General features: G+C 39.0%; 1 protein-coding gene across 2 annotated transcripts in view; it reads left to right on the top strand.

Annotated features, from left to right (window-relative positions):
* PlexB (plexin B) overlaps positions 1-23,709 on the top strand; it is a 1,268,238-nt gene that overhangs the window by 634,469 nt on the left and 610,060 nt on the right. For both annotated transcript variants that reach the window (XM_067140856.2, XM_067140855.2), the window contains exon 5: positions 7,255-7,355. In XM_067140856.2, the coding sequence (XP_066996957.2) occupies positions 7,255-7,355 (101 nt within the window). The remainder of the gene's footprint in view (positions 1-7,254; positions 7,356-23,709) is intronic.

Genomic DNA, 23,709 nt, shown 5'->3' with positions numbered 1-23,709 from the left:
CTACCGGGTTAGGGACCACCGGTGGATATTCCTAGCTGCCTGAGCACAAGGAGGGCCATGACGTGGAATACGTCAGAGATGCCGACTCCTATTCCATAGCAAGTGGCATCCCGACTCTCAGGACCACTTACTTCTCCAGTCAGCTTTGCCCATGGTTCACAAACTAGTACGTGAATACAGTAACCCGTATCACATGCCATTTTATTTAATGCTCAAATTAAAGTCCCTTCTCAACTCAAAAGACACTGATATCGGTTGATAATAATAATCGTATAGCCTCAGCTACTAATTGCAGACCACCTGAAGTGGTGCCTGTCAGTTTCGGCATTCCGATTGTGATGCTGTGTAGCAAGAAAGGGAAAACGTAATTCTCCCGGGCTGATACTATCTATGGCTGTGTTAATTTAGTTTTGTGTGGTGATATGGTGTGCTAAGACTTATGACCGTTCTTCAAAAAGTGACTACTTCAGTCGGGATCGAACCCAGGAACTTGGAATCATAAGTAAAGTGTCCCTTTACCACTGATCGGCTGAGGCTGAAGAAAAATGTGGAGGCGACAGATGTGTCGTTAGCTAGAAGGTACTTCCGTAGTTTTTATATGCAAGAAATTAAAAATGAATTATACCCGCTTTTTAAGAATCTATATTATTCTAAGAAATACAATTTGTCTAGCATGAATAGGTATGCTTAAAAGTATAAACAGAATGCAAAATAAAGCTATCCCTCTACAGGCCATGAAAGCTACTGGGGAATTGAAAAGTGAAGGTTTCCACAATTTATAATCTCAACACTAAGTAGGATAGCGATGATGATGAATAAGTTAATAATAATAATAATAATAATAATAATAATAATGCTGGCTTTACGTCCTACTAACTCTTTTTTTTTTGCTATTGGCTTTACGTCGCACCGACACAGATATGTCTTATGGCGACGATGGGACAGGAAACGTCTAGGACTGGGAAGGAAGCGGCCGTGACCTTAATTAAGGTACAGCCCCAGCATTTGCCTGGTGTGAAAATGGGAAACCACGGAAAACCATCTTGAGGGCTGTCGACAGTGGGATTCGAACCTACTATCTCCCGAATACTGGATACTGGCCGCATCTAACTCCTTTTGTGGTCTTCGAAGTTGAGACAGAATGATTAGCTATAGGAATATCTAGCCTCCTTTTCTCTCACCTTTTTTTTTTTTTTTTAGGCTGAGTGAACCTTAGCTTTGGACTCTCCAGAATTGGAAGTGCCGTTTCTAATTTCTAAAATCACGAGACATCTGCCCAGCTATGTACATCGGTACTTCTCACTTTAATTAAATAGCATTTTTATTGATGGAATGTTTATGTTTAGAGGTTTAGCAATTACCATGCAATTTAGTCTTGGAACGAAGAAGTATTTCAGCATTTCACTACAAATGAGAAATATTTATGCTTATGTATGCTAATTGATGCAAACTTGTCTTGGACTGCAGAGTGAAGAGAATTGAAGTTATATCGTCATTCGACTCGAGAAGCACCAGAAATTGCGACATGCAATGGAATGAGGGAAAAAAATTAGCTAGACCCATTTTCAGGTTGGACGATTGAATGATATCTAGGTTGTAAGAAAATAAGACGTCCAGTTCAGTCTTAACTGCTGACTACTTCCTAACGTACAGAAAAAAGAGTGCAATGGTTTATCTGCGCAGTGCAGTGAGCATGTATAATTGCTCTTATTGGTAACACGGGGAACCGCCAGATTCTGAATACATTTGCCGTGGATATGCCTCCCTAGGGAAATAACGCCAGTTTCACATAGTCATGAATATTCACTTAATAATGTTGTTTTGCTTGTATTTTTTACATAGTGGTATTTGCTTTAGTCCAGTTCACAAGATTTGTGATTAAGAGTCCTAGTGAAAAAAAGGAGAAAACCGTGCGGTGGAATTGTTTTCATTAGAGTAAAGCAGATTGTGTAATACGGTGTGAATGGAATGTTGTGTGTTACAAATATGATATTCTTTTATTTCTTCGTACAAAGAATTGTGCATAATTGTGAAAGACATAGGCACACCCTCGACCGTTTCAGTAGATCTACGTAGAAATGATCCGTGAAATCACTATCTGCTATTTTTTCATCGATAGGAGTACTTATTTTTTATAATACAGCTGTTCCTTGTTGGCTGATGTATCATTGATCAGGTAGCTGCTTGCCAGAAGTCCGTAAGTCCAGCGTGGAGCAGGTTTCGTTGTTGTTGTTGTTGTTGGTGGTGGTGGTGGTGGCGGTGGTGGTTTCGTTTGGGTCATCAGTCGATAGACTGGTTTGATACAGCACTTCATACCAACTTTTTCTGTGCTAGCCTCTCCATTTCTGCATAACGGTTGCATCCTCTGTCTACTTTAATCTGTTTGTCATACTCATGTCTTGGCCTCTTCCTCCCTTTCTTACCTCCTTCACTTCTTCCCAAAACTCACCAAACAAGACCTGGGTGCCTTTTCTTCCGGTCAAATTTCGCCAGAATGTTTTCCTCTCACCAAGTCTCTCTCCAGTACCACTTCATTTGTCATCCGATCTACCCGTCACACTACCAGGTTTACACGGTGACACTATTTCATAAACTTCCGTTCTCTTCGTGTTTGCGCCACTTACTGCCCTTATTTTCTAACTAGCATTTTGTACCAGTTCTTCACACGGAAATTTGCAGCGGATTACTTGTTTCCTTCAGGAATTTATGCGAAGTAACATGGCTCTCTTCACACGTTTAATGCGACATGTTAAAATGCTATTTTCCTACGAAAGCGCGTGGCAGTAATGTGAAACATGATGAAGCTGAACAAGGTCGAGAGAGAATGAGGCAGATTTCCGAATTTATTATACTCTACAGTTCCTGGTCCGAAGTTGTGCGAAATTCTCCGTCGTTCTCAGGTTGCGTATTGTATTCCAGACAACTGGCGTGGCGCTCTGACGTTGATAACACCTCCCTTAATATCTGCCATATCGAAAAGAGTAAAATGGCCCTTCTAGTTTTTTTTCTGTTATCCAGTGACGTGCACGACAAGTCCCAGGGGATTTGGACTAAAAATCCAATTTTATTGTAATCATCTGCGTTGTTACCCGTCGTACGATGAATACGCACATGACATAAAGGAAGGGAAATAACATATTCCTAAACGTTTGTTATATACAGTCTTTTGATAGATCTATGTTAACGAAAATATTTGATAATAACCTTCCTATAATTACCAACTCCATGTGTTTATCATGAGACCATACGCACCTGATAACGCAATCCTGAGTGAGTAGAATCCAAATACGTAGTTTGGTTGAAATAAGTCCAGCAGTTTTCCACTTTTACGAATTTACAAACAGATAGATAAACAGACAGACAGTTAGACACCAAAGGGAAAAGTTATACCTCATGTTCCCTCGGTATTCAGTTATATTATGTGGGGTTAATTTTCAAGCCGAAATAAAATTTATGCATCCTCTGATTTTCTCCTGTTATGGATCCTTCAGATAACTGTAGGTCTGCGAGGGTGTCCGTCATTGGATGTACTGTAGAGCATGAAGCCCGTAGAAAACAGTAATTTTCTCCTGTATTTGAAGAGTAAGCGAAGTTACATACATAACAAAAAATATTTAAAATGAAGGGGCGATTCACATATACTCTAAAAATATTACATATAATCATTAGTGTAAGAGATAATTGAAAAACTTCCGGTCTTCCTATAAACCCCCAGACTGTTCAGTGATTTTTAAATGGTATGCATATCGAAAGCTGCTCCTGGATGAGTAGACTCTCAATATGAAGTTTGGTCGCGATATTCTCAATGATATAAGAAAAATTGAAAATAATATCTTCCGGCCTTCCTATAAACCCCCAGTCCACATGGTGATGTTTAAGTGATATGCATATCGACACCTGCTCCTGGATGAGTAGACTATATGAAGTCTGGTCGAGATATAATCAATAGTTTAAAAGAAAATTGAAATACTGCTTCTGGTCTTCGTATAAACCCCCCAGTATGTTCGGTGATTTTTCTGGTCTTGGATGAGTAGACTCTAAATATGAAGTTTGGTCGAGATATATTCAGCCGTTTGCCCGTGATGGTGGAACAAACAAACAGACACGAAAGCTGCATACTTAGGAGGCTAGAATTTTGACTGTAGCCTCGGGACTAGAAATAAATTATCTTTTGAACATTTGACCATTTTGTATGTGTATTGTTAGTGTGAATTTTTATGTGAAGTGGGTGGGGAGGACAGTACCCAACCGCATACTGCTGAAAAATTATTGCCCTGGTTAGTTTCGAAACTCTTAACTTGGACATATAAATTCCCTCGAAGTACACACCCACTATTGTGGAGACTGTTGAAAGATGAAGTTAAAACAATTCTGCTGTAAAACATACATACACTTGAGTTAAGTTATGACGAGCAAAACTTGGCTATCGAAGTTGAGTTAACTCTGTGAAGAAAAAAGATCAAGGAAAAGCATTTCGGCTGAGAAAGCTGCTCATTTGCAAATAACTAACTGAAGAATGTTTTAGTTAATTTTGGTGTCCAGCCTGTCTTCGAACTATCGAATAGTAATCAGTGAAATATGGTTGTTTGAAGTCTGAATGATTGAATTATCAGATGATAATAAATATAAGTAATATTTTATTGTATTAAATTGTCAGATGATACGAAGTGTTATTAATACTGCACATAGTACGTCTGCAAACAAATGTTGACTTAAGAAATTTGTAAATTAAAATCTGAATGAGAAAAGTGTGTGCCCGTGGGGACAAGAATCTTATTTTGACCAAACGTGGATCTTCTTAAATTTTTAAAGAAACAACGGAAGATTTTCCAGTTTCTTAGTCTTAATTAAACAGCAGTCTGGCAGATCAACAAAATACTAGTTAAAAGTTAGTAAGCGAAGGTTTTTCTTCGTACGCGTTTTATAACGTCCATTTTTAGCGTAGCTTAACACAGGCTGGTTTTCGGCGACGCTGAGAGAAATAGTGGAGATAGCAGCCGTTATAATTAATTAAAGTACTGCCCCAGCATTTTCCTGAAGTGAAAATGGAAAATCGCTGTAAACCACGGTGGAGTTCCAACTCATTTATCGAATTGAAGATTATTGCTATGCGACTTATTAACACCCTCACTGGTGTTATGATATGGTAGTAACTAAGTATTTTTCTACTTACACCAGTTATATAACGCGGAACATTTCAAGCGTTGCTAAACATAGGTAGGTTTATTTTCAGGAATAATCAGAATGTAAGTTCGCGGCCTTAACATAAATGAATGATGAATTACACATAGTTTTCCGGCATTTTCAGGTATGCGTCGACAGGTGTGCTTCATGCTGCTTCAAACCTCTTGTACAGGTGTCTCTGGACTTGGCGTGTCATTGAACTAGGAAGCTATTGGTTGAAATAGGATTTAATATTTAGCTTTTGTGGCAAATTTAAATTCTCACATTTTAGGTGGAAGTTATCGGGATACGTTTTACAAGGGATAAAGGAAGTAGGGATATCTTTGCCGTGCCAGTATTCAAAGTACTCTGTTTCACCTTGTTTTTGTATGTGAACAAAATTCCTCACGATATGTTGCGAGGCGGTAGGGCGTTTACTAGAGAACTTGAATGCACAGGGCGAGATATGGATAGCTTCTTATTCAACGACGACGCCAATGGCTTTCCATTATCAACCTACCTTTATTTACAAGGCCATTTTCCTGGCCGTAGGATCATTTTCTATTGAACATGCAGTGTTGTACTTCAGTGCACCAGTTCCACAATATCCCCAAGATTTCTGTTTCTTGAAGCAAGTTATTATAGGCTCTTTTACGGAGTGTGGTGTTTCCTTCACTTTCACTGTGTATAAACAATAATATAATTACTTCATGGAAGTATTTATTATCTAATTAGCTGATGTAATGTTTGTAAGTCAAATTAACATAAACTTATCAAAGATATGTACAGTTTACAATCAAAGGAAATGTGAGGACCATTTTATAAGTGCGATCATCAGTGTAATAAGGTACATTGAAAGAAACAATTAACTACGTTTTAGCAATTAGCCGGAAAACACTCAAAAAGCAAAAGCAAAGTCTTCTCCGTACAGGCCATGAAGGCCGTTGAAGGGGTGGAAGGTGAAGGCTTCCACTATCCGTAACCTCGGCACTTGATGGGGTAGAGTGGTTAGCTCTACGCCCGGTCGCCTTTGCCCCCAGGGATTGACCTGGTACTCATTTTTGTTGTAGGCTAAGTGAACCTCAGGGCCATGTGCACCTCCGGAATTGGAAATCTTTTTTCTTAAATTTTACGACTTCCTGATGGGGATTCGAATCCACGTCCTTCTGGGCGAACCGAGCACGCCTTTACCGCCTCGGCCAGGCATCCCCTCGGGAAACACTCAACCGTAACAAAATTCCACGATGGATGTCCTTTGTGTGAAGTATGTAGCACCTTCTTTAGAACACCATTCAGTTACCTGTCTATAGAAATATGATTCTGTTTTCCTCGGATAAGATGCACAACATCCTCATGGAAGTACAGCTTTAAAACTGTAAAATCTTTATCTCAAGTCTGCCGTAAGTTGCCAATATACTGAATTGCGTCATTTGCTGAAACTAAATATAAACGTACCGCAATACATTTGTTGGAATGACTGTCGACTTGGAAGGTTCTTTCAGAAATCAAAAGATACTAATTGAATGTTTGTAGCTTGGTAAGTGATATACTATTACATATTGTGAAAACATTTGGAGTCTGTGATTGATCAGATCGTTTATAGGATGTACTTCTGAGTCTCTGTTCTTCATTTCATTGACATTCAAAAAAATTTAGCTTGTAATATGGAAGCATCAGTTTTGTTTGTGCTTTGTGCGAGACATGAAATCTAAAGCATATCGCATGGCGCACGACCGTCAACCATGCATGTGCGGGGTGAGGCTTATTCGCAGCCTCTGTTTTTTCCTCTCCTTTAACCGCATTCCCCAGCTGTTTCATCTCCCTGTCATATGAGTCATCACTTTTAGTCCTCTTCGGCAATTTGAATGTGCTGCAGGGCAAATGCCAAACCTCACATGATTAGATTCTTGTTTATACACATGTGAACGCATTCACCTGATGCTTTAGGTACAGGTGATACTGAACAAGTTATGTTCCATCTGTTGCACAGCAGAGGACTAGCAATTCGAAGCACACTTTTAGAAATAATCACTCTAACCAGTATGCTTTTTCGGCTCTTTTTATTTCTTTTGTATTCTTACGCTGTTGCAGATTTCCAAAGTGAAAGTGGAGCACTGCAGCAGCTTCACCAATTGCTCAGCTTGTTTGGAGGCCAAAGATCCGTACTGTGGCTGGTGCTCTCTGGAGAAAAGGTAAGTCTAGGCTAATTCACCTTTTCTTAGACATGTTTTTGCGAGTTCTAGAGATTGTATAATTTGAAGGCCTAACAGGAAAATACTTCCTCTTAAAGTGAAACTTATGCATTTTTACGTAGGCCTACTTTGATTTTTCTCTGACATACGGGGCGTTTTGTTTCCAACCTGCAGACATCAGTGTGGAAGGCTGGTAGTTATACCACTTTGCTATTACTCCCACCTCACTGTATCTGTTGATGAGATGTTATTAATTCGTGTTAGGGGCTCAGGAAAAATGTTATAAACAGTTTTTCGTACTTGTACGCGTGGTTACGGTGTATTTGCTGGCGAGTAGAACTGTAATTATGTATTATTTTTTTAGTAATGGCAAAGTGACCAAGACTCAGTATACTACATTGACGACATTCGCTCTCCCGTCGGAATTTGAGGCCTAGCGTGAAATAACGCATTCGACAATGAAGATGCGTAGTGGAAGATGTCAATACAATTCAAACTAAAGATATAAAAATAATAGCTCATTGCATGAATAATATAGCGTCAAACAATTCCTTTTGAGAAAATGTCTCATCATATTTCAAGGTATTATCAACATTTAAATGTGAAAAGCATAAATTTAATGTGCCTGTCATTTATTCGATAGATAGGTATGAAGGTTACCTCGATGAGCAATAATCCATCCTAATGTATCCAGATCCTTTAATCTGCGTAGGTTTTGTAAGGATAAGCAGGTAGAAGACCGACAGTGCTTGCAATACCGACATTAACAATCACAAAATCAGTATGATTTTCTACCGTTGTATTTCCACTTCTTGGTATCGAACGTTATATTCATATTCAGTCAGGTGCTCATATCTCAGTACAATTTCATTATAATATCGTCCTTGCGGCTTTCTATATGAGCACACATTCTTCCCTCGCTCCGAGTCCTCTATGTGCATTATTAACTGAACTTATTCTAATTTCACCGAAGATCAAGTTCAAGGAATGAAGCTTCACTTTGAGCCGATATAAAGGAGTATACTGGCTGGCCGAATCCCTAGTAAATTCTGTCACTCTGGTACTGTGCGAGGAATTAAATATCGCGGAGTTTTTATTAGGCTATAATTTCCTCCTTCTGAGAATTACATCGATATTATAAACAACGCGAGATTTATCTATCGCACACATACGTAATTGGCAGTGAAGTTCTTCTGTTGCTCCTTTAAAGCAAAGCTATCTCCATACCGGCCATAAAGGCCCTTGGAGAAGTGGAAGGTAGGTTTAAAGACTGCCACCATGCGTAACCTTGGTACTTAGTAGTTTAGAGTCTATTTAGCTATCTGTCCGGTCGCCTTTGTCCACATGAATTAACCTGGTACTCTTTTTTGGTGAATTTCACGGCCATGTTCCTCTCCAGAAGTGCAAATCTCGTTACTTAAAATGTTCCGACTTCCTGACGGGGAATCGAATTCATATCCATCCGGGTGAACCGCCCACGTCTTTAACGACGCGGATAAGCCAGCCCCTCCATTGCTCTATTAGGATGGTGAATTTATTTTTGTCATGAAACTTTTAGCGAAGAGAATTACAATTCCTTTTTGTTTTCTATAATGTCGCGTGCCCGGTTTCAAAGTTTATTTACAAAAATCACTATTATAATACTGTCTTTGGGATTTCCAGCGAACGACTTGTTGAAAGAACTTCTATAACACACTATGTAGGCATACACTCTCTCATGCTGCCACACAGCATTGTCTTTATTGCTCTCCCCTTCCGCCTTCCTCCTCTCACCCCTTGTTTTCTTGTCACACTCCTTTGGCGAGTTTTCTGCCGCTCTGATTTCTCGCAGTAAGTTTCTCGCGTTCCCTAATGAATGGAGGAAATGTCGCCTTTGGTTCCTGAATGTGATAATAACTCAACAAGGAGGGTGATCCTAGAAATTGTTACGACTTTCCTACCACTAGCCGAGAAGAAACAGGACATTATCAAATAACATACATTCCTCTCATTATGAAGGGCAGGTATTTTCAAGATTTATTTTTAGACTAATATACTCATCGTCGACGGATTTGTTTTTGTACAGTTGCAGAAAACCTGTCGTCATAACCGGTCTGCAGTAGTGCCACCTGACGAAAATAAGTGATAGCAGAAGCGACAGTGTAATGACCGTTTATTTTTAGTGACTTAGAGCTTTTTAGGTCAACACCCCGTGTACTGTAGTGGATTGAAACGTGTCTGAAAACCTGTGTTTCGTTGTGGCTGTAATAGTCTGTATACTATACCGTATTTGTACATTATTAGAGCTGGATTTTTTTTACAATTGGCTTTACGGCGCACCGACACAGATAGGTCTTATGGCGATGATGGGGCAGGAAAGGTCTAGGAGTGAGAAGAAAGCGGTCGTGGCCTTAATTAAGGTACAGCCCCAGCATTTGCCTGGTGTGAAAATAGGAAACCACGGAAAACCATCTTCACAGCTGCCGACAGTGGGGTTCGAATCCACTATCTACCGGATGCAAGCTCACATCTGCGCTTCCCTAACCGCACGGTCAGCTCGCCCGGTAGAATTAATTTGAGTCGTTTTAAACAATGTTTCGAAACATATTAGGCTTATAAACTGACTGAAAGTGCTATCTGATATTTTGAGCGGTAAGCAATATGAAACAAATTGCATCTTGTCCACGAGTGAGGTGAGGGTGGGAAACATTATTCACTGAGTCCGCCGGTTAATCGGACGGCCGGTTAACGCAAGGACAGATAAGACGGCGTCCACTCTACAGTACTATCCCAGTATTTTCATGCTGAGGAACTTATTGTTACTGCTGCTTCATTTAAGAAACTTGGCGTATCTTGATTATGAGTCCCGTGTACTTTGTCTGTGTGAAATGTTGTCATGAGTCAGTTATCCCTGATCTGCATTTAGGGTTGTCGCCCTGGTGTCAGATTCCCTATAAATTGTTTATCTGGTCTTTTCTTACATGATTTCAAAGAAGTTGGAGTGTCCCCTTAGTTATTCCAGTCCTTAATCCCTCTTTCTATAAACGGATATTTGCCTCAATTTGTCCTCTTGAATTCCAAATTTATCTTCATAATATGATCTTTCATACTTTTAAAACTCCATTAACTGTTCTTTTCTACTTATATCATTGCACGCCAATTCTGCGATTACAGTTTGGAGGATATCGCTTAGTAGAACAGCTCGTCTTTTTATTTCCAATTCTTCCCAGCCTTATGTTTCCAACATTTTCGTAACACTACTCTTATGTCGGAAATAACCCAGAGCAAATCGCCCTGCTTTCCTTCGGACCTTCTCCAGTAATCGAATCAAGTAATACTGGTGAGGGTCCCATACACTGGAACCAAACTCTAATTGGGGTTTTATCAGTGACTCATGCGCCCTCTCATTCCCATACTTATTACAATCCCTAAAATACTCTCATAACCATGTGAAGAGATGCATAACCTGCATTCACAATCCCGTTATGTGATACTCCAATGAAGATATTAACACTTAGGTACTTAGAGATCCCCTTGTGGTGCTTCCACTCCTTGAACAGTGAAATTAAAATTCAGAGGACTCGTCCTCTAGATGAAACTTACTGACTTTTCACCCCGTTTACCATCATACCATTGTCGTCTGCTGTCCATTTCACAAGTTTGTCTTCTTGCAGTCGCTCACAATCCTGTATCTTATGTGTTACTCTGCATAGCGTAACATCATCCGCAGAAAGCCTTAGATCTATCTGTGACTTCAGTTCTTTACTCAAATCTGTGTCGATGTGGTGGCTGTACTGGTAAGAGTATTTGTGATTAACTGGGGATAGGATTGGGAAGTAATCGAAGCATTGAACTCCATACAAATTTCGGTAAAATCTATCTATATATATAAAGTAGCTTGTCCTGACTGACTGACTGACTGACTGACTGATTCATCATCGCCGAGCCAAAACTACTGGACATAAAGAAATGAAATTTTGGGGATATATTCATATTATAATGTAGGTGCTCGCTAAGAGAGGATTTTTGGATATTCCGTCGCTAAGGGGGTGAAAAGGGGGGTGATATTTTAAAATGAGTGTGTCTATATCTCAAAACTTTAAAAGGTTACAGATGTGAAAATTGGTATTTAGAATCTTCTTCAAAAATAAGGAAACACGTATTTTTTTGTTTTCAGTTAATCCCAATAGGAGGGGTGAAAAAGGGTGAAAAAGTGGTTGAATGCCTTTAATCAGGATACCGCTACTTATATCTCAGAAATTGAAGATATTACAGACCTCAAAATTGGTACTTGCGATCACTGTCAAAAAGAAAGAAACACATATTTTTTTGTTTTTGGAAAATCCAGTTAATGCGAGGGTGAAAGGGGGGTGAATTTTTAAAATGAGTGCATCTATATCTCAAAAGTTTTAAAGTTTAGAGATGTAAAAATTGGTATTTAGAATCTTCATTAAAAATAAAGGAACACGTATTTTTTTGTTTTCGGAAAATCCCAATTGGAGGGGTAAAAAGGGGTGAAAAATGGATTGAATGCCTTTAAAGAGAATACTTATATCTCAGAAACTGAAGATATTACAGACCTCAAAATTGGTACTTTTGATCGCTTTCATTAATAAAGTAACACATATTTTTTTGTTTTTGGAAAATCCAATTAATGCGAGGGTGAAAAGGGGGGTGAATTTTTAGAATGAGTGCATCTATATCTCAAAAGTTTTAAAGTTTATAGATGTAAAATTTGGTATTTAGAATCTCCTTTCAAAATAAAGAAACACGTATTTTTTGTTTTCGGAAAATCCTAATAGGAAGGGTGGAAAAGGGTGAAAAAGAGGTTGAATGCCTTTAATGAGGCTACTTATATTTCAGAACCAGAAGATATTACAGACCTGAAAATAGGTATTTGGGATCTACTTTAAAAGTAAAGAAACAGGTATTTTTTCGTTTTTGGAAAATCCAAATAATGGGGGGTGAAAAGGGGGGTGAATTTCTAAAATGAGTGTGTCTACATCTTAAAACTTTAAACGTTTACGGATGTAAAAATTGGTGTTTAGAATCTCCCTTAAAAATAAAGGAACACGTATTTCTTTGTTTTCCCTAAATCTCAATAGGAGGAGTGTAAAAGGGTGAATAATGGGTTGAATGCCTTTAATGAGGATACATATATCTCAGAAACTGAAGATATTACAGAACTGAAAATTTATAAATGGGATCTCCTTTAAAAATAAAGGAACACGTATATTTTTGCTTTTGGAAAATTCAACTAATGGCGGTTAAACAGGAGTGGCAAATTGGGGTGAATTTTTTGAAAGACTATATCTACAGAATATATGAGAAGCGTAAAATGTTACAGACGTAAAAAGTGGGTATTTGGAATCTCCTGTAAGTGTAAAGAAACATAGGTGATTTGTCTTTGGAAACTCCACTTAAGGGGAACAAAAAAGGGGTGAAATTTTAAAATGAGAATTTCTACAGTATATCTCAAAAAACTTAACATGTTACAGAAGTGAAAAATGGCAGTTTTTTAATTCTATTAAAAATAAAGAAACGTGTATTTTAGTTTTCGGAAATACCACTTGGGTAGTGGGGTGGGGGGGGTGGGGTAAAAGTGACTGAAAATGGTGTTGAATTCTTTTAATTAGGCTACTGATATCTCAAAAAATGAAGATGTTACACACGTGAAATTTGATTTTTGGAATCTGCTTTAAATGTAAACAAACACGTATTCTCGGAAAATCCAATGAAGGGGGTTTGGGGGTTAAAGGATTGAAAAAAATTAATTGACTTAATTGTATGAGAATACACACATCTAATAAAAACTAAAGTTGTTACAGACGTGAAAATTGGTATTTTGATCTCTTTTAAAAACAAAGAAAATCGCGTTTGGGGGGGGGGGGGAAACAATCTCGGGGGGGGGAGTGAAAAGGAGCTGAATTCCTTTCATGAGGACACATAAAGGACACATAAATCAAAAACTAAAGAGGTTAGAGTGGTGATAATTGGTATTTAGAAGATCCTTTACTATTAAAGGAACAAGTATTTTTTGCCTTCATATCACTTTGTGAGGGGGGGGGGGGGGGGAGTGTGAAAGGAAGTTAAAAAAGTGAATTATTTTTAAGGGGATACTTATATCTCAAAACTGAAGGTAATAAACGTGAACATTTATATTTGGAATCTCCTTTAAACATAAAGAAACACACCTTCTTTTAATTTTTTGGGGGGTGGGGGTAAATAAACTTAACGGCGGTGGGGTGTAAAAGGCGGTGAGACCAATTGATTTTACTGTTCATAATGTACTTATAAGGAGCCTCCGTTGCTCAGGCGGCAGAGCTGGGTTCCGTGTTTCAAATCGCGGTCACTCCATGTGACATTTGTGCTGGACAAAATGGCGGCGGGACAGGTTTTTCTCCGGATACTCCGGCTTTCCCTGTCATCATTCATTCCAGCAACACTGTCCAATATTTCATTTCATTTGTCACTCATCGATCATTGCCCCAGATAGAAGCTTCGGCAGCCGGCACAATTCATATTGTCGCCGCTAGATGGGGCTTTATTCATTCCATCCCTGATCCTGTCGAATGATAGGAAACAGGCTGTTGACTTTCGATGTACTTATTCTGATCATAAACCGATCATTTTTAATCTTTCCTGGGTTCTTTTTCAACAGCCATCTTTTCCTTCGGAGAACGTTCTTAGATTAGAGTAGATTCTCCTGGCATATAAATAAAAATTTAAACACATTTGAAATAAACGATAGGAATGATATTGACCGTCAAATTTTTCACCTCTATAATAAGGTCACTAATACACGGAGGTATGTCATTCGTATCGCCAGAAATCCCGCACACTTGCCTACGCGTGACAATGGTGCTGGGCACATTGTCAACAATGACAATGGCAGCAGATGTAATTTACCGCCAAGTAGCGGTCTTGCATATTGCTGTGGGGTCCAGAACATATAATAATAATAATAATAATAATAATAATAATAATAATAATAATAATAATAATAATAATAATAATAATAATAATAATAATAATAATAATAAAATGTTCTGGACCGTCGTCACATGTGCGGACCACGCTGGAAGCGGGTCCTGGACGGCTAATGACTAAGAATGCAGTCTGGCCGCGGGTTCAGTAGGCTACCGCCAAGGCACCCAAGACGACACCACGACAGATCCCCTGAAGGATTTGATCCATCTTAAAAATGGTTATAGGGAAAGATGGCAAAGATTTAGGGACCCAACCAACTGGGTGGAATACCTGGACCTAGCCCGGGAAGTACGAAATCGTTTGCTGGAAAGAAAGATTGAAAAATGGGAGGAAACTTGCCGTAATCTATTAGAAAACGAGTCAGATCGCGAATTTTGGCGGATTCTCGCAGAAAACGGGTCAGATCGCGAATTTCAGCGAATTATATATCTAAAACAATAAGCATTCAATTATTAATTTCAGTATAATACCGTAGCGAAGCACGGGTATCTTGCTAGTCTATATATATAAAGTAGCTTGTCCTGACTGACTGACTGACTGACTGACTGATTCATCATCGCCGAGCCAAAACTACTGGACATAAAGAAATGAAATTTTGGAGATATATTCATATTAAGATGTAGGTGCTCGCTAAGAGAGGATTTTTGGATATTCCGTCGCTAAGGGGGTGAAAAGGGGGGTGAAATTTTAAAAAGAGTGTGTCTATATCTCAAAACTTTAAACGTTTACAGATGTGAAAATTGGTATTTAGAATCTTCTTTAAAAATAAGGAAACACGTATTTTTTTGTTTTGAGACAATCCCAATAGGAGGGGCACAAAAGGGTGAAAAAGGGGTTGAATGCCTTTAATCGGGATACCGGTACTTATATCTCAGAAACTGAAGATATTACAGACATGAAAATTGGTACTTTTGATCTCTTTTAAAAATAAAGAAACACGTATTTTTTTGATTGGGGGAAATCCAATTAATGGGAGGGTGAAAAGGGGGTGAATTTTTAAAATGGGTGCATCTATATCTCAAAACTCTTAAAGTTTACAGATGTAAAAATTGGTACTTAGAATCTTCATTAAAAACAAAGAAACACGTATTTTTTTGTTTTCGGAAAATCCCAATAGGAGGGGTGAAAAGGGGTGAAAACGTGGTTGAATGACTTTCATGAGGATACTTATATCTCAGAAACTGAAGATATTACAGACCTGAAAATTGGTGTTTAGGATCTCCTTTGAAAATAAAGAAATACATATTTTTTGATTTTGGAAAATCCAATTAATGGGGGGTGTGAAAAGGGGGTGAATTTTTAAAATGAGTCTATCTATATCTCAAAACTTTTAAAGCTTAAAGATGTAAAAATTGGCATTTAGAATCTCCTTTAAAAATAAAGAAACACGTATTTTTTTGTTTTCGGAAAATCCCAATTGGAAGGGTGGAAAAGGGTGAAAAAGCGGTTGAATGCCTTTAATGAGGCTACTTATATTTCAGAACCTGAAGATATTACAGACCTGAAAATTGGTATTTAGGATTTACTTTAAAAATAAAGAAACAGGTATTTTTTTGATTTTGGAAAATCCAAATAATGGAGGGTGAAAAGGGGGTTGAATTTTTAAAATGAGTGTGTCTACATCTTAAAACTTTAAAAGTTTACAGATGTAAAAAAATGGTATTTAGAATCTTCTTTAAAAATACAAGAACACGTATTTTTTGCTTTCTTTAAATCCCAATAGGAGGGGTGTAAATGGGTGAATAATGGGATGAATGCCTTTAATGAGGATACATATATCTCAGAAACTGAAAATATTACGGAACTGAAAATTTGTATATGGGAGCTCCTTTAAAAATAAGGAAACACGTATTTTTTTGTTTTTGGAAAATCCACTTAATGGGGGTTAAACAGGAGTGACAAACTGGGGTGAATTTTTTGAAAGACCATATCTACAGAATATCTGAGAAACGTAAAATGTTATAGACGTAAAAAGTGGGTATTTGGAATCTCCTGTAAATGTAAAGAAAGATAGGTGATTTGTTTTCGGAAACTCCACGTAAGGGGAAATAAAAAGGGGTGAAATTTTAAAAAGCGAATTTCTACAGTATATCTCAAAAACTTAACATGTTACAGAAGTGAAAAATGGTATTTTTATCTCTATTAAAAATAAAGAAACGTGTATTTTCAGCTTTCGGAAATACCACTTGGGTGGAAGGGGGGGGGATAAAAGTGACTGAAAATGGTGTTGAATTCTTTTAATTAGGCTACTGATATCTCAAAAATGAAGATATTACAGACGTGAAATCTGCTTTGGAATCTGCTTTAAAAGTAAAGAAACACGTATTCTCGGAAAATCCAATGAAGGGGGGGTGGGTGAAAGAATTGAAAAATTAATTGAATTAATTGTATGAGAATACATACATCTAATAGAAACTAAAGTTGTTACGGACGTGAAAATTGGTATTTGAATCTCCTTAAACAAAGAAAAACGCGTTTGGGGGGCGGGAGTGAAAAGGAGTTGAATTCCTTTCATGAAGACACATAAATCAAAAACTGAAGAAGTTAGAGTCGTGATAATTACTATTTAGAAGATCCTTTACTATTAAGGAAACAAGTATATGTTGCCGGAAAATTCACTTACGGGTTTGGGGGGAGGGGAGTGTGAAAGGAAGTGAAAATAAGGTGAATTATTTTTATGGGGATACTTATATCTCAAAACTGAGTGTAACAGATGTGAACATTGGTGTTTGGAATATCTTTTAAACATAAAGAAACACGTCTTCTATTTTTGTTTGGGGGGGGGGGGTGTAAATAAACTTAACGGCGGTGGGGTGTAAATGGAGGTGAGATCAATTGATTTTACTGTTCATAATGTACTTAAGGAGCCTCCGTTGCTCAGGCGGCAGCGCGCCGGCCTCTCTCAGCTGGGTTCCGTGGTTCAAATCCCGGTCACTCCATGTGACATTCGTGCTGGACAAAACGGAGGCGGGACAGGTTTTTCTCCGGATACTTCGATTTTCTCTCTCATCATTCATTCCAGCAACACTGTCCAATATTTCATTTCATTTGTCATTCAACGATCATTGCCCCAGAGGTGTGCTTCGGCAGCCGGCACAATTCCTATTGTCGCTGCTAGATAGGGCTTTATTCATTCCATTCCTGACCCTGTCGAATGACTGGAAACAGGCTATATAGTTTCGATGTACTTATTCTGATCATAAACCGATCATTTTTAATCTTTCCTGGGCTGGTTTTCAACAGCCATCTTTTCCTTCGGAGAACGTTCTTAGATTACAGTAGATCCTCCTGGCATGTAAATAAAAATTTAAACACATTTGAAATAAACGATAGGAATGAGATGGACCGTCAAATTGTTCACCTCTATAATAAGGTCAACGATGCACGGAAGTATGTCATTGGTATCGCCAGAAATCCCGCACACTTGCCTACGCGCGACGATGGTGCTGGTCACATTGTAACAATGACACTGGCAGCAGATGTAATTTACCGCCAAGTAGCGATCTTGCAGCTTGCTGTGGGGTTCAGAACATCTTTTAATAATAATAATAATAATAATAATAATAATAATAATAATAATAATAATAATAATAATGTTCTGGACCGTTGTCAAATGTGCGGACCCCCTGGAAAATGGTCCTGGACGGGTTATGACTAAGAATGCAGTCCGGCCGCGGGTTCAGTACCGCCAAGGCACCTAAGATGACACCACGCCGGATCTCCTGAAGGATTTGATCCATATTAAAAACGCTTATAGGAAAAGATGGCAAAGATTTAGGGACCCAAATGACGGGGTGGAATATCTGGACCTAGCCCGGGAAGTACGAAATCGATTGCTGGAAAGAAAGATTGAAAAATGTGAGGAAACATACCGTAACCTATTAGAAAACGAGTCAGATCACGAATTTTGGCGGATTCTCGCAGAAAACGAGTCAGATCGCGAATTTCGGCGGATTATATATCTAAAACAATTAGCATTCAATTATAAATTTCAGTATAATACCGTAGCGAAGCACGGGTATCTTGCTAGTATATATATAAAGTAGCTTGTCCTGACTGACTGACTGACTGACTGACTGATTCATCATCGCCGAGCCAATACTACTGGACATAATGAAATGAAATTTTGGGGATATATTCATATTAAGATGTAGGTGCTCGCTAAGAGAGGATTTTTGGATATTCCTTCGCTAAGGGGGTGAAAAGGGGGGTAAAATTTTAAAATGAGTGTATCTATATCTCAAAACTTTAAAAGTTTACACATGTAAAAATTGGTATTTAGAATCTTCTTTAAAAACAAGGAAACACGTATTTTTTTGTTTTCAGAAAATCCCAATAGGAGGGGTGAAAAAGGGTGAAAATGGGGGAAAAATGGGTTGAATGCCTTTAATCAGGATACCGGTACTTATATCTCAGAAACTGAAGGTATTACAGACCTGAAAATTGGTACTTTTGATCTCTTTTAAAAATAAAGAAACATGTATTTTTTTGTTCTTGGAAAATCCAATTAATGGGAGGGTTAAAAGGGGGTGAATTTTTAAAATGAGTGAATCTATATCTCCAAACTTTTACAGTTTGCAGATGTAAAAATTGGTATTTAGAATATTCATTAAAAATAAAGAAACACGTATTTTTTGTTTTCGGAAAATCGCAATAGGAGGAGTGTAAAGGGGTGAAAAAGGGGTTGAATACCTTTAATGAGGCTACTTATATCTCAGGAACTGAAGATATTACAGAGCTGAAAATTGGTGTTTGAGATCTCCTTTAAAAATAAAGAAACACGTATTTTTTTGTATCTGGAAAATCCAATTAAGGGGGGGTGAAAAGGGGGTAATATTTTAAAATGAGTGTATCGATATCTCAAAACTATTAAAGGTTATAGATGTGAAAATTGGTATATAGAATCTCCTTTAAAAATAAAAATAAAGAAACACGTATATCGTATATTTTATTTTCGGAAAATCCTAATAGGAAAGGTGGAAAAGTTTGAAAAAGGGGTCCAATGCCTTTCATGAGTCTACTTATATTTCAGAACCTGAAGATATTACAGGCCTGAAAATTGGTGTATGGGATCTCCTTTAAAAATAAAGAAACGCGTATTTTTTGTTTTTGGAAAATCCAATTAATGGGGGGTTTAAAAGGGGGTGAATTTTTAAAATGTGTGTCTGTATCTCAAAACATTTACAGTTTATAGATGTAAAAATTGGTATTTAGAATCTCCTTTAAAAATAAAGAAACACGTATTCTTTTGTTTGCGGAAAATCCCAATAGGAAGTGTGTAAAAGGGTGAATAATGGGTTGAATGCCTTTAATTATTCTACTTATATTTCAGAACCTGAGGATATTACAGACCTGAAAATTGGTATTTGGGATCTACTTTAAAAACAAAGAAACACGTATTTTTTAGTTTTTGGAAAATCCAACTAATGGCGGTTAAACAGGAGTGACAAACTGGGGTGAATTTTTTGAAAGACTATATCTACAGAATATCTTGCAACGTAAAATGTTATAGACGTAAAAAGTGGGTGTTTAGAATCTCCTGTAAATGTAAAGAAACATAGGTGATTTGTTTTTGGAAACTCCACTTAAGGGGAACACAAAAGGGGTGAAATTCTAAAATGAGAATTTTTACAGTATATCTAAAAATACTTCACATGTTACAGAAGTGAAAAATGGTATTTTTTATCTCTATTAAACATAAAGAAACGTGTATTTTTAGTTTTCGGAAATACCACTTTGGGGGGGGGGAGTAAAAGTGACTGAAAGTGGTGTTGGTTTCTTTTAATTAGGCTACTGATATCTCAAAAATGAAGATGTTACAGACGTGAAATTTGATATTTGCAATCTGCTTTAAAGTAAAGAAACACATATTCTCGGAAAATCCAATGAAGGGGGGATGGGGGTGAGAGAATTGAAAAATTGACTTAATTGTATGAGAATACATACATCTAATAAAAACTAAAGTTGCTACAGACGTGAAAATTCGTATTTGGATCCCCTTTAAAAACAAAGAAAAACGCGTTTTTTTTTTTGGGGGGGGGGAAACATCTTGGAGGGCTGGAGTGTAAAGGAGTTGAATTCCTTTCATGAGGACACATAAATCAAAAACTGAAGAAGTTAGAGTCGTGATAATTGGTATTTAGAAGATCCTTTACTATTAAAGAAACAAGTATTTTTGCGGGAAAATTCACTTGGGGGGGGGGGAGTAGTGTGAAATGAAGTGAATAAAGTAAATTATTTTGTTGGGGATACTTATTTCTCAAAACTGAAGGTAATAGACGTGAACATTGGTGTTTGAAATCTCCTTTAAACATAAAGAAACAAGCCTTCTTTTAATTTTTTGAAGGGGGGGGGGGGTGGCGGTGTATAAACGTAACGGCGGTGGGGTGTAGAAGGAGGTGAGACCAAATGATTATTTTTTTTTGCTAGGGGCTTTACGTCGCACCGACACAGATAGGTCTTATGGCGACGATGGGATAGGAAAGCCCTAGGAGTTGGAAGGAAGCGGCCGTGGCCTTAATTAAGGTACAGCCCCAGCATTTGCCTGGAGCGAAAATGGGAAACCACGGAAAACCATTTTCAGGGCTGCCGATAGTGGGATTCGAACCTACTATCTCCCGGATGCAAGCTCACAGCCGCGCGCCTCAACGCGCACGGCCAACTCGCCCGGTCCAATTGATTTTACTGTTCTTAATGTACTTATAAGGATCCTCCGTTGCTCAGGCGGCAGCGCGCCGGCCTCTCACTGCTGGGTTCCGTGGTTCAAATCCCGGTCACTCCATGTGATATTCGTGCTGGACAAAACGGAGGCGGGACAGGTTTTTCTCCGGATACTCCGGTTTTCCCTGTCATCAGCCGCTCCAGCAACACATAATATTAATACTACTACTACTAATAATAATAATAATAATGTTCCGGACCGTCGTCAAATGTGCGGACCGCGCTGGAAACGGCTCCTGGACGGGTAATGACTAAGAATGCAGTCCGGCCGCGGGTTCAGTGCCGCCAAGGCACCCAATATGACACCATGCCGGATCTCCTGAAGGATTTTATCCATATTAAAAATGATTATAGGAAAAGATGGCATAGATTTACGGACCCAGCTGACCAGGAGGAATACCTGAGTCTAGCCCGGGAAGTACGAAATCGATTGCTGGAAAGGAAGATTGAAAAATGGGAGGAAACGTGCCGTAATCTAATAGAAAACGAGACAGATCGGGAATTTTGGTGGATTCTCGCAGAAAACGAGTCAGATCGCGAATTTCGGCGGATTATATATCTAAAACAATAAGCATTCAATTATAAATTTCAGTATAATACCGTAGCGAAGCACGGGTATCTTGCTAGTTATATATATATGTCGCACCGACACAGATAGGTCTTACTGCGACGATGGGATAGGAAAGGGCTAGGAGTGGGAAGGAAGCAACCGTGGCTTTAATTAAGGTACAGCACCGGCATTTGCCTGGTGTGAAATAGGAAACCACGGACAACCATCTTCAGGCTTGCCGACAGTAGTGTTTGAACCCACTAGAGAAAGATTACACTGTAATCAGACACTACAGTTGGATGTAAATTGACGAGCTTATTTTTTTTTTCTGTTTTTCTAAAGTAATTTTCTCTTATTTCTGTTGATAATTATTTGCCTCGGGTGGCGATTCAGACGTTTGCCGTCCGTGACGTATAACTAGTTGTTAGATGATTCCCTACCAGCTTTGCCTGTCTGGAAGTGACCCTTAGCACAGACGCAAAACGATTCCACGTTCTTAGAAGTAGCCGGTGAAAAGCATCAAATTGTAATACTAATGGAGGTAAATATCATCAATTAACGGCTATTACCTTTCTTCAGCTTCGAAGGGTTCTTTGATTTGTAGTGAACAGAACCTCCCAGATCGGAAAAGTTCATTTGTCAACCGGTCACAAGATAAAAGGAAAGAACCGAAACTCTCTAAAAATCCTCCTCGCCGCGCATAGGCTGCTTGAAATTCTGTATTCACATTGATTCACGATGTTGGTTCATTGATGCCTGTAGATTTTTAAGCCGTGATAAATCGTACCCACTTCACATCTGCGCCTGCCATCCGAGAACAAGTAATGGACTCCCTGCAACATTCTGTGTCATCCCGCACTATTTTTCTATTGGTTAGATGACTCCCTACCAGTTTTGCCTGTCTGGAAGTGACCATTGGTCGGAGACTAATTGCAGCCGGACTAGGGATTCACCGTGCCATGCCTATACCTCTAATAACTAAAGTTGAGTTCCGACAGCTAAGGCTGGAGGGAGGAGCACTGCACGTGCCATTTCACGATGTTGCCACATTCCAGCATTCCTTTCTCTTACCCCTCGCTTTCGGCTCACTTATTCCCTTGTTCATTCGTTCCGCTGTGATCTGTTGTAGACTACCTGGCCAGGCTGTGACTGACTTGGTCTCTTGTTCCGTTATCTGAACTGCTTGCGACAAGATCTAACTCAGAAGTGAGAGGTTTGGCAACTCCAAGCAAGACGAGTTGGCCAGAAGATTTATCTCCATGGCAACCGCAGTCGCCCCACCCTCGTTTCCATGGCAACCATATCCCCCACGCCCCTTTATCCCGCCACGGCAAGCAGTAAACGGACCTCCCTCTAAGAACTGTCAGAAAACAACATTAGATATTAGAGGTATAGGCTGCCGTTAACACCACAATATAAACGCTGCGTTTGGAGTGGTCCCATCACCGGGAAGCATGGACTGCTGATGAATGGCGTCGCATTGTGTTCAGCGATGAATCTTGATTCTGCTTTACCCCGTATGACCATCGTCTGACAGTATAGCGGTGAACTGGAGAGATGTTAGGAGAGGCACAGCGGTGTTACTCCTAGCGCCGAGGTGTAGGGAGCCATCGGATATGACTTGTAGTGGTTGGGGGGAACTCTGACGGCACAACGGTACGTCACGGATATAATGCATCCTTACATGTTACCTTTCATGCGACAGTATCCTGGTGCCATTTTTCAACAGTACAATGCTCGGCCATGCATGCCATATGTCTCTATGAACTATCTGCATGGTGTTGAGGTACTCCCGTGGCCATCAAGTTCCCCAGATTTGTCTCCAATTAGAACATGTGTGGAGCAACTCGGACGTCAAATCCGTCCCAGTGCCAGTGTCCAGAATATCAAGGATCAGTTACAACAGTTGTGGGCCAGCTTACCTCAGAGAGGATACAATGGCTTTATGACACCCTTCCCAACCACATCAGTGCATACACAAAAATAACCGTTTGTCACACCTCTGCTACTGACTACTGCTCGGCTAGCGGCGGACGGCTGTGGCACATAGATCCACTAGCACAGCAGGCCTGTCTGAACATAGGACTAGCGCATTCTGTTAGGGACTGTATCAAC

This window comes from Anabrus simplex, chromosome 2 (genome assembly GCF_040414725.1).
Source record: "Anabrus simplex isolate iqAnaSimp1 chromosome 2, ASM4041472v1, whole genome shotgun sequence".
Classification (NCBI taxonomy): Eukaryota; Metazoa; Arthropoda; class Insecta; order Orthoptera; family Tettigoniidae; genus Anabrus; species Anabrus simplex.
The sequence above is the reverse complement of the archived record's forward strand: the minus strand, read 5'-3'. Positions and strand labels throughout refer to the sequence as shown.